Source organism: Opisthorchis viverrini, assembly GCF_000715545.1.
Source record: "Opisthorchis viverrini unplaced genomic scaffold opera_v5_275, whole genome shotgun sequence".
NCBI lineage: Eukaryota > Metazoa > Platyhelminthes > Trematoda > Opisthorchiida > Opisthorchiidae > Opisthorchis > Opisthorchis viverrini.
Window position 1 is genome coordinate 1 of NW_008751936.1, and position 11,534 is coordinate 11,534.

General features: G+C 44.9%; 1 protein-coding gene across 1 annotated transcript in view; it reads right to left on the minus strand.

Moving 5' to 3' along the window:
- Window positions 1–1,696: 1,696 nt before the first annotated feature.
- The window catches only part of T265_09456 (hypothetical protein), a gene marked incomplete at both ends in the record, with an annotated part of 89,766 nt that continues 79,928 nt past the window's right edge, over window positions 1,697–11,534 (minus strand). The window contains 2 exons of the mRNA XM_009175531.1: window positions 1,697–2,707; window positions 7,532–7,804. Coding sequence (XP_009173795.1) covers window positions 2,519–2,707; window positions 7,532–7,804 — 462 coding nt within the window. The remainder of the gene's footprint in view (window positions 2,708–7,531; window positions 7,805–11,534) is intronic.

Genomic DNA, 11,534 nt, shown 5'->3' on the forward strand with positions numbered 1-11,534 from the left:
ATTGCCAAGCTTGGCGAACAACTCAACAGTCACCTGATCACTTACCATAATTCCATGTTTTCTTGGCGAACAAATCAACAGCCACCTGATCACTTACCATAATTTCATGTTTTCACACCTTCCGTCGTTCTCACACCTAGTGTCCGATCTATCGATAGTTCTCTCTCTTCTTTGTTCGATCTGATCAGCACATCTCATCTTTTTGAAATGCAACTTGTTTAGAATTTCGGACTTCTAAAGAAGAACAGACTGAGTTACGGGGAATTTCGCATCATTCACCAGGCCGCAAGAAGATCACAGTTATCGTTTCAGAAGAGCTTGGTAAACAATCGGTAGTTTGTATTTGGGCAACGTTTCGCTTTTGACACAAAAGCTTCATCAGGCCAAGTGAACAGGTCACCAAATTGACCAGGTTATAAGACAGACGGGGAACCAATCAGTAAGTCCTCTTCACACAAGATCATTGTTGAGTGTCAATTAACGGCACCCGTCGGCTAGTGTGGTTGTCAAAATCTTGGATTGATGGGTTGGAGGAGTTTCAAATTAGTTCCGATCGTAAAGGAAACTACTCACAAGGTTGCTGAAAACTCCTGGACATCATCCTTGTGAGTAGTTTCCTTTATAAACATGTACTGCGATATCTCGAATATCGTCCCAACTGAAACATGAGGCGGCGTGTATGCAGCACATTCAGTTGTAGAATATCATAAACGAACGATTCAGTTGAGTCTCGCGTCAAAACCAAATTGATTTGCAAATAAGTGCATTTCTCCAAAGTTAGTTCCGATCGCTTTTTGTTTTTTAATCTTCCACTCGAGGGTGTCTCACCTGATGATTCACCTCGGGTGCCACTGGTAGATTTTTCTTGATCTTCGTGGGCAAGTGAATGTTGCGACAATTTAGTTGGGGGGAGGAGAGTTGCGTAAGGTTAGGTGGAATCCAGATGATGACTATTCTTCCCTCAGATAATTGCACACCAACAAGTGTTAGTTCGAGTGATCCAAGGCCACAAGATCACACAGTTAATTGTGTGTCCCATTTATAAGAATGTGTTTGGTAAGTTTTCTGATCAACTTTAAGGTCATATCGACTGATTGTGGGTGCAAAAAGACGGAGCAGGCGCTGATCAACCCGCAATTAACGGCTCTCAACTTCCTTCTCACGTCGGTCCGCTTCCTGTCAACTTAAAATATACTGCCTCATATGTCCATTCGCAACAACCTCAACCTGCCCGACAAATGGATGCAACTCACAGCTTGTGTTTCTGACGCCGCCGTCAGTTCTAGCCAACTACCCGAGCGCCTCATTGCTTCCAACGTATGTGTGCCCCCCCCCTAACACAGCCCCACCTGTTCACTTCTCCGGATATTTCGGAGTGCGGTAATCGGTATCTTTCTTTATCGTCACTTCCGTCTGGTTATGAATCCGATACCGGTTCAGAGCAGCGATTAACAAGCCAGATGGGAAGGTGCCAGTACCCTCGAACACACATTCGTGTTCCGTGAAGCGCTATTTTGATGGTGATTCAAAGGGACAATGGACAATCCCGATCAAGAACCGACTTATGCTGAGAGAGGTGATGCCCCCCCCCCACCGTGCAGCCAATAATACTGGTTGTGATGGCTCAGTTCTTATACCTCCGTTCACCTGTCTCGGTGAGGAAAGTCAAACAGAAAACCAAACGTTTGACTGTTTACTCATACATGTATTTATTCCTTTAGTATACGTGGATATTCTAAACAGAGACAGGCGCATTCGCTCAACAAAGGTGAGAAAAAGGCCAGTTTTATATTGAGCAAGACACAGTAAAGAACATGAGAGAAACAAAGACATCATCTGTTAGTTGAAGTTGTGTGGCTCCGTTGCAGACGCTGTCAAGGGAATATGTTCTACCCGAGTATAGTTTGGCGTGGGAATAAAATACCGGGAGAGAGAGAGAATGTGTGTGATGAAATCGAATGAGGTTGAGAACGTCATTGAAATCCCACTGTTATCAACTCAGGTAGAAAAAGCGGATGAGACAGAATGAGGAAAGTAGCCATTTTTTTACTACGAAACGGAATAAAGGGGCTTATAAGAGCGAAATCCCTTCTTGTCTGTACAACGTCCGCCCGTCGTGAAGAAGAAAAAAGGAAAATAGCATGGTAAAAGAAACGAAAGTTGTTTCAATTCGATGATCTTTCAACGCGCCCGAAAGAGTAGGGAAACCCTTCACATGAAAAGTGAATCATGAAGTTGGTGCATCTGTAGTTCGGCATGCCGTCTTTCACGGCATACAATGTACACTCGAAACCCCGCTGTTTGACGGAATGTGTGTGTGTGTGTGTGTGTGTGTGTTGGTGGATCGAACGGCGAATGCAGCCTGTGTGTTGTGATCGAACTTTATTTCTGCTCGAAAAGTCGATGAAGCAGCGATACTATATTATCATAGAAAATATGGTGAAGATTCTGACAGAAACAGGTAACGAGGACAAGGCGCTGACATCAGCAGTAAGTGGTAGACGACGGTTCTCGGGCCTTACTCAACAGGTTCATCAGCCAGTAACATCGCTTTCAACTGACTATCCTCCATGCACCCCTTCATGAATTCCTCTCTGGTCAGCACACCGTCACCGTTGGCATCCATCTTCTCAAATATCTCCTCTGCTCGGGCTTCAGGACTCAGATCGACCGCGTTACTATCGGTACCGAGCATAGAGTAGATTGCCTGCGCAAGATAAGTGGTGGAATGGGGGCGTGAATTAGTGTGGAACAGGCGGAATTTAGCAGACAGAGAGGAAACTGACCAGAGTGCTGCTCAACACTCCGAAATGCTTTGCATGGTTTGCCTGGATTGTAGGCAAAGAAGTTACCATACAGAAACTGGATATTTCGCCCCGTTCTGAGGGATTATCATCGCGTGTAATTTTCGCAGTGCATTCGCGATCTATTCAATCGTCAGAGCTTCATTGATCATTTTGTGAGGTGAACTGGCTACTCATGAGTAGCTACAAATAAAGCTGTTTTCTGTCCCTTAATACCTTACATTTTATGTGCGACCTATCAAGTCGTCAGCAGTAGTATTCACTCGATCACCTGAAACCCAAACTATGAATGCACGCAGTTGTATGATCACCAGAAAGACACAACAGGTGAGTGACCGAAATTATAAAACAGCCATGATATTCCAAATTAACTAACACGATCAGTACGGCATTTGAGGACATTTGGATGTCCACTTTCGTGGTGAGTTTCTTTACGAAAGTACACGAATCCACGTCCTCTGTGGTCTGGTAAATTGCCTGAAGCTGGTACCTGGCCAGTGCAACATTAGTGTCTAACTCTGGGGGACGGATTCAAACTTTATGCATTTAGAACAACAGAAGGACGGGACGAGTGGCGGGTTGTCGAAGCGTTTTCAGCAACTTTATAGGTAGTATGTTGTATCAGAGAACTACATGTCAGCATATCGAACACCGTATCAAACGAGACACGAGGAGAGATCAACGTGAAATGCTTTCAGTTGAAGAATGCCGGGATTCTGCTGACTATCCAGTTTAAACCAGTTCAGATTGCACGTGGATGTATTTCGTTAGATAATGGACCTGTGCCTCCATAACAGGTTCATCAGCCAGTAACATCGCTTTCAACTGACTATCCTCCATGCACCCCTTCATGAATTCCTCTCTGGTCAGCACACCGTCACCGTTGGCATCCATCTTCTCAAATATCTCCTCTGCTCGGGCTTCAGGACTCAGATCGACTGCGTTACTATCGGTACCGAGCATAGAGTAGATTGCCTGCGCAAGATAAGTGGTGGAATGGGGGGGTGAATTAGTGTGGAACAGACGGAATTTAGCACACAGAGAGGAAACTGATCAGAGTGCTGCTCAGCACTCCGAAATTCATTGCATGGTTTGCGTGGATATTTCGCCCCGTTTTGAGGGGTTATCATCGCGTGTAATTTTCGCAGTGCATTCGCGATCTATTCAATCGTCAGAGCTCCAATGATCATTTTGTGAGGTGATCTGACTACTCATGAGTAGCTACAAATAAAGTTGTTTTCTGCCCCTCAATACCTTAAATTTAGTTTATGCGGAATTCAGGCAGAAAAACATCCGAACGTTTATAGCCGTGATTCAGCAATCCCTGCTACACATTACTCATGAGATCGATTATGACTGTGGACACCCACCAACGGTTTATCGCCATTTTGAAACCTAATTAAGAGTTATAATGCACTTTTGTAGCATTTTAGAGCTCCTGGAGAAGGAGGGTGGAGTGAATACTTGTGGATACATTTTAATCGATGAATGCTGGTTTTGAATTCCAAGCAAGTAAGTTAGGTAATTCCAAACAAGTGGCAGAGCCAACTCCGTAGTGAATCAAATTTACGTGGTGATGCTAGTGCGAAATGATTTAACCGGATTCATCCGTACAAAACGAATGAGTTTTCGGCTTTATTTATAAGCTGCACTTCTCATATCAAGGGCCACTTGAGACGAGATTTTATCTGGATAAGTGTCTCCTAGACAGGTGTGCTCAACCGTGAGGAAAATTCTGGTCGCTGTCACGAGGCTAACCACTCTACTTTGCGCTGGGTGTTTGTACAGCTCGAAAGGTGCTATCGTGGTTGATTTACTGAAAAGATGTTTCAACGATCGATCGTTCCAAATTGGTTTAATGCTGAGACGTCATACACTACTCATAAAGTTGCTGAAAGAACTTCGACAACCCTTGACCGGTTTCACCTTTCTTGGAGCTCATCATGCAGGCGCATTCCGAGAATTTTTGTCAACCTTATGTCCCACTTGAAACCAAACCATTCGAATACACTCATTTTCAAACAAATTCGGTCTTGTTCGAGACCCATCTGGAACTCAGCTGAAGCCCTCGTTTATGGTGGGTTCCAATCTTTCTTTGACACCAAGTGGACCTAGGTCACTAATTTCGTGCAATTTGTGTTTAAGTAACACATATGGTTGATGGTCACTAAGGAGCTGTGCCTACCTGATGTGCCTCAAGAAGAGCGAAACCGGTTGTGGGCTGTCGAAGAATTTCAGCATCCTTATGAGTAGTGTATTGAGATATCTCGAATGTCGTAACGACTGAAGCGTGGAGTGGTTCGGTGCAGCACGTTCGGTTACTTGAAAGCATCATCAACGAAAGACCCAGCTGGGTTCCAGGTGAGTTTCCCACAAAACCAAATTTGTTTGCGAATGAGTGTATAATTTGATGGTTTTGTGTTCTTTTACAAATCGAAAGCGATAGTTCTGTGTGGCCGATTCAATGGAAACCTCCCACGGTCATCCCATACAAGGTATTCTACCTGAGGAACGGATTCCACATATGGCCGTTCTCTTTTTCCTAAATGAACTTGTTATGCCCCTTCTATAAGCACTAAATCCAGAAAGATTTCGACGGTGTACGGGAAAACCCCTTAGTGTCTGGCATAACAGGACGTGTGACGTATTCACAGTGATTTGCTGAACCCAATTTATTATCGTTCAGCCTCTAAAACCCTTCGGCAGCCCAGCTGCCGTGCCACCGATGGAAGCTCGACCGCTGAGAAGCTGTTAGGTTGACCAAGTCTAGACAGGCGCAGTCGAGATGCAGCGCTTGGGTTCGAACCACGGAACTTCTCGAGCTGTCTTACATTGCTAGAACCACCTGTACATCTATACCCCCAGAACGACGTGTGAGCATTCGATCGTCTTTCTGTCTGTAGTTACAGCGCATCAAGTGCGTGCCCCAGATGATGAAGTGACAAATGAACCGAGAGCGCGTTGCCAGAGGCAACCGAAGCAATTAATCAATAGAGCAGACAGCTCACACATCCAGTCAACCTGTCCCCGTCTCGCTTTAACCTACTATTTACAGGCGCGATGGAAGGACTGTAGTTTTCGTCAACTGAAGCTAAGCTGAGCACTCAGAAATGAGAATTGTGCACATGACAAGCACCTGGTGAGAATGGTATTGTCCACCGAATGAAATCATTTATCTAACCTAGCCATCCTTTTAATTTGACACGCTTGTGGGTTCCAGGATCTTTTGCAGAAACGCAGCTTCGTGGTCATCGCGCTCACACATCCAGTCAACCTGTCCCCGTCTCGTGATTAAAACTCATGGTGAAACAGTTTCCGTGGTCTTGACAAGCTTGTCATGGCGCAGTCACCCACATACTTGACTGTTCAGCTCACAGTCGCTCACTGGATCACGAGACTTGCCTTTTTTTCATACTCACAAACCACGTCACATTAAGCTGACTCATCGGACATCGATTGTCTGTACCGTCTGGTGAGGGTGGCAATGACTCATGTGCTGACACCCACGTACACGCAAACGGACCTACATATAGGGAAACCGAACACAGTCAGCACACACAGACTCGCGCGCGCGCAGGGAGCAGGAAGTCAACGGCTCTCCACAAGTCCACGGACAACTATGGAACACATGTAGCAGCCATACCGCGGAGCAAACACGTTCCCGCCGTCCAGACTCTCACCAAGGAACTCTCTTTTGACTTGATCCCATTCTGCATTGTATTTTTTTATACGTGTTGCAACCCACCACTGTTAACCATACTACCAAATTTTATTAGGGCATATGCCTTCTGATTTGTATTATGACCATCATCAATTGCACGAATCTCTTTACCCCACTTTGCTTTTCTCGTTCTCCGTAGTTTTCCAGAAACTTCTTGAATAAAACTTGACAACCTAATACGTAATTTCCGGTGTTGGTGGTTGAGGCTCACGTGACACTCGCTTGAACAATCGCCCTCCTGTCCTCACGCAATCATCGTGGTGTGTCCGCACCAAAGAAGCAAAGCACTGGAGTCGAGTTTCGCTCATCTGACTATTTGTACCAGGACAGGGGGATGAAGTTTCAAACGGGAGTGATGTGAACGTGAATTGCAAGAGACAACACACTACTCACAAGGTTGGTTCGACAACCTACGACTGGTTTCGGCCATCTTGAGGTTTATCAGGGGTAGACACAGTCATCAACTACTTGAACCCAAGTTGAATAGATCTTGCTAAACACTCTCGCCTCAGTTTGTCGACGTTCACAGATCACGGTTGAAACCTCCGTTCATCGTCATTAGCGGAGCCAATCAATAAGTGATGTGGATTCCGAGGATGAAGTAAACGTCCGACTTATCCTGTTTGATTGCGATCAGCCTATCGTCACCGGGTGGTTTAGTCTTCACTTGATATTCGAAGGGTCGCGGGTGATCGATCACGTGATGTGTTGGCTAGCCTTTGGCCCGGTGTCACAAGGCCGACTGGCGAAACGCGCTAAATTCTCAGACTGATCCTATATTGCCCCCATAAAACGAGCTTGAGTGAGCGAGGCAAACGATCGATTTGCGAATCGACAAAGTTCTGGTCCTGAGAACTTGTTCTAACGGGTTGTACTCTTATCCAAGCTGTTCCCTACGCCAATATTAAGCCCAGGCCTGATCAGTCAAAGACAAACAAGGAATAGTATCGACGGTCAGCAAAAAACAAACGGGGCAAACGAAAAGTAACAAAAAAAATTAACGTACGCGTATGATCTCGACCATTTCCGACCGTTCGATTGTCCCATTCCCATCAATATCGTACATTTGATAAGCCCATTCCAATTTCTCTTCCGGGTCCCCACCAGATGTTATGTTGATGGCCAATAGAAATTCTTTGAAATCGATTCGTCCAGAATTGTCTTTGTCGAATGTCCGAAATACATGTGTGCAAAACTCCTCGGCATTTCCGTCAGGGAAGAAACCCGAATAGACTTCGATGAATTTCTTTTTACTCAACTGGCCGGAAGGACAATCTCTCTGCAAAAATGAAAAGATCGATAATTGATCGATGAGGTTAAATGAACTGCCAAAGGTTAAGATGATGCCGTTCTACGAGACATCCCGGTAGTGATTGTAGCCACAAATTTATGGATGGAAGAACGCGGTCAAGGCCATCTGTTCGTTTCAGTCTTCAAAGCAGTCGGTCAACTTGGAACCCTCAGAAAACATTACTCTCATTTGCAAAGAAATTTGGTTTCGGTCTCAAGTGAATCTAGCTGACTGTCTGTCAGTACTATGTTACGTCTAGAGACAATGAATTGCGATACGTCGTTCTAACATTAGACGTTCCGGTGCCGCAAACTCAGATGAAGCGGAACACAGTAAACCGGGGATTTCAGCTGGGTTCCAGGTGAGTCCCCTGTGAGAACTAACTTTGTGTGCAAACAAGAGTATTGTCCATAGCTGTCCAGTTTGGATTCAAATGGAACATTAGGTTGAGAAATACTTGGGACCGTTCCTGCCTGCCTGATGAGCGCCAAGAAGGACGAAACTAGTCGTTGAGGAGTTTTCAGCAACGTTATGAGTAGTAGGTTGTGTCACACAGAAAACGGCTCGGACCGGTCTAGATGAGATGTTAAGATTCATGCCAACTCAGCGTGAACGTTGTCATTCACTGCTACAGGGCTGTGATTTTAGACAGTGCTCAAGTATCGTCCTCAGCTTTCCCATCCAACTACCGTTTTTGACTTCAGTTCAAGAAGTTGACCGCATATCTTCTCCTCTACAATCGAACATACAAAGTTGATGAAAACTCTTGGACAGAGAGTTCCCAGGTTTCCAGTTTTCCAGACGTAGTCCTCAAGTTCTTACAATCTCCAGTTTCTTCTTGAATAGCGAACTGATCGTATGTTAAAACAAACGCGCTTTTGTAGATCACTAAAGTGCCATTCGGGGACTCAAACGTACCTCCCGTTAATGGTATTCTCCAGCCGCCACCTTGAGACAATGCGCAGGACATCGAAGTACGCTTAGAACAATGTGGAACTGTTCGCGGACTGTCAAGTAATAGAATACCGGTCCAAATGACGTTCAGATCTAAACGTGAAACTTGTCGTGAACGAGATAACAAGTTGAGTCACGAGTTTGCGATCGAGTGTACTCAGCAACCCCACAAACAGCAATGTCGACAGTACAAATCAAAGGCTTCGCACTTTGAACTACCGTTTTCCGAACTTTCTTCTCTCTGAGCTAATGGTGAAAGGAAGAGTGCCTTCGCTGCGGAGTTGTTTATTACAGAAACACCAACTGAACAGTTACCGTCTATTGGACAGAAAAGCGAAACTCTCATATGCATCTTGTTTACAAAACTGAATATCCATCTTCTCCTTGAAAGCGTCTCCCGGAACTTTCCTGGATATTCATTAACTGTTACTCAAATGCAAGCAAATGCGACTCCACAAACTCCGGCATAGATCTCACTTTTCAAGAGACGCGAAGCAGATTTACAAAAAACATACTACTCGCATGCCTCAACAGTAGTATCCGCCGTTAAAACGGTAGTCGTTGTGCAGCGGCTATGACTGGTTCAACACTTCCAACCGGACAACGATTGCATATTGGGGAAATCAAATCTTTCCCATAAGCCAAAGTTTTCGATTTGTCGAATTCAAAGTTCTGTTCACCAAACGGATCAGCTGAAAATTGTTTAGGACTGATTAGGTAGGTTAGGGGGAATGTCTTCATGTTTGAACTGGCTTCCCTCGTCTAGGACACCTTAATGGAATATTCCTCTTAAGGTCGTTCACAGATTTCGTTCACTTGTGTTCGTCAAAGGGTGCCGGGACAATTGGTTTGGGGATAGGTGCGGGATGGTTAATTGGGTCTAGCTCTACTTGGATTTTGTAGTTTTCGACCCAGACCATTTCGCTGATAACTGTACACCGCCCGATGTCATCTCTGCTGTTCTGAAACTGCTCTCCACACGCTTGCCAGTTCGACGCCCTCTGTTCTATTTACTCTGGGACGATTGGCGATTTCTGCCACTCGACCTCCCAAATCATCCCAACTAACCAGCAAAATGGAACTTAAGACCGACACCCAGCACTGATCACGTCGGCTAGTCATGAGAAAACTCACGGATTGGTTCCCCGACTGCCTTAAAACCCGATCAACTTGGTTATTTATCCACTTGGCCTGACGAAGCTTTTGTGTCAAAAGCGAGACGTTGCCCGATCCTTTACCAAACCTCTCTGAAACGAGGTCATTCCCCACTGCATGTGTTCATCTGACATTCGAAAGCAAGCTGGGAAAGGTGATTGGGAGTGTCACTACTGATTTCTGGACGCTTTCAAGGTACTTCAAGACCCCAATTCGAAGGGATTAGTCAAGAAACTGCTAAACATTTTAGGCCAGGTACGTTTAATTCCGGAGGTCGACGGCATTTGAGCGTAAATGTCCTCAGTATCTACCAGTGATGGTAAGAATCACGTGATAACCGCTTATTGGCCATGAGCACTAATCATCATTTGGTGGAAAATCAAATCAAGTACTTCAAATTCATGACATTTGGGTGTCACCGTTTGGATCCTTCAGTCTGTTGACTTCAACCCAGAAACGATTCGATTATGTAAATGGACTTCTTTGGGGTTTCGCTTCTCCTCGGCACAAGACTTGAAGTGCGATGGCAATAAACCAACCATACATTCACTGAATAGATCAGTTTTCGTGTGTGCTGTTGAAGGGAGTTGGGAAGTCGACAGAAAAGGTGGTCTTAGAAACGTTAGACTTGCCTTTATAAGTTATGGATTGATCAAACATTCGAAATCCCCTTCCTGGCGTCTGATTTTTGGCTAATAGGGTGGCTAGGGTCTTCCCCACAGCGTAGAGTCACCGTGTTCTGAAAAGCAGTGAAGCTGTGGTCTTGCGCTCGGTTGCTAGGGTCCATGAGTTGCTAAACATTACTTCGACTAACTTACACACAGAAAGGATATGACGTCGCTCGATCACGCAAATCAAACCATGTGGTCACGTGGTACCTAGACTGTGAGTCAGCCTGTGAAAATTTGTCTTTCCGAGCTGATTACTTATAACTTGTCGCTGAAGACAACTTGTTGAATAGAGGTAATACACTACTCTTAAGATTGCTGAAAATTCTTTGACAGCTCACGACTGTTTTCACCATTCTTGGGGCTCATCAGGTAGGTGAAGTCCCTGAATCTTTTGTCAACTTTATGTTCTACCTGAACCCAAATTGCACGAAATTAGCGAACTACATTCATTTGTAAACGAACTTGGTTTTTCGAGAGACTCACCTGGAACCCAGCCGAATCCCCTGTTTATGGCGTTTTTAGGTAACTAGATGTGCGGCAGCGCCTCATTTTTCAGCTGGTACGATATTCGAAATATCGCGATACATGTATAGACATAATACACTACTTTTGAGGTTACCAAAAATACCTCGAGAGCCGATAACCGGTTTCGCTCTTATTTGGCGGCCCGGTGCAGTACATTCAGTCGCTTAAAAGCATCAACAATGAGTGATTCAGCTGGGTTCCAGGTGAGTTTCTTCCAAAAACCAAATTAGTTTAAAAATGAGTATAGTTGACCGAGAACTTGTTGAATTTTCGGTGTACTATCTGGGGGCCGGCCAGATAATCGTTGGTTTTCTACTGGCCACCGAAAGATGGCTAGTTCGGAACGACAGATGAAACCAAATAAAGAAGAAAGTGTACAGTGTCCCTTGGCTTTCTGTCCTAATTTGATTGCA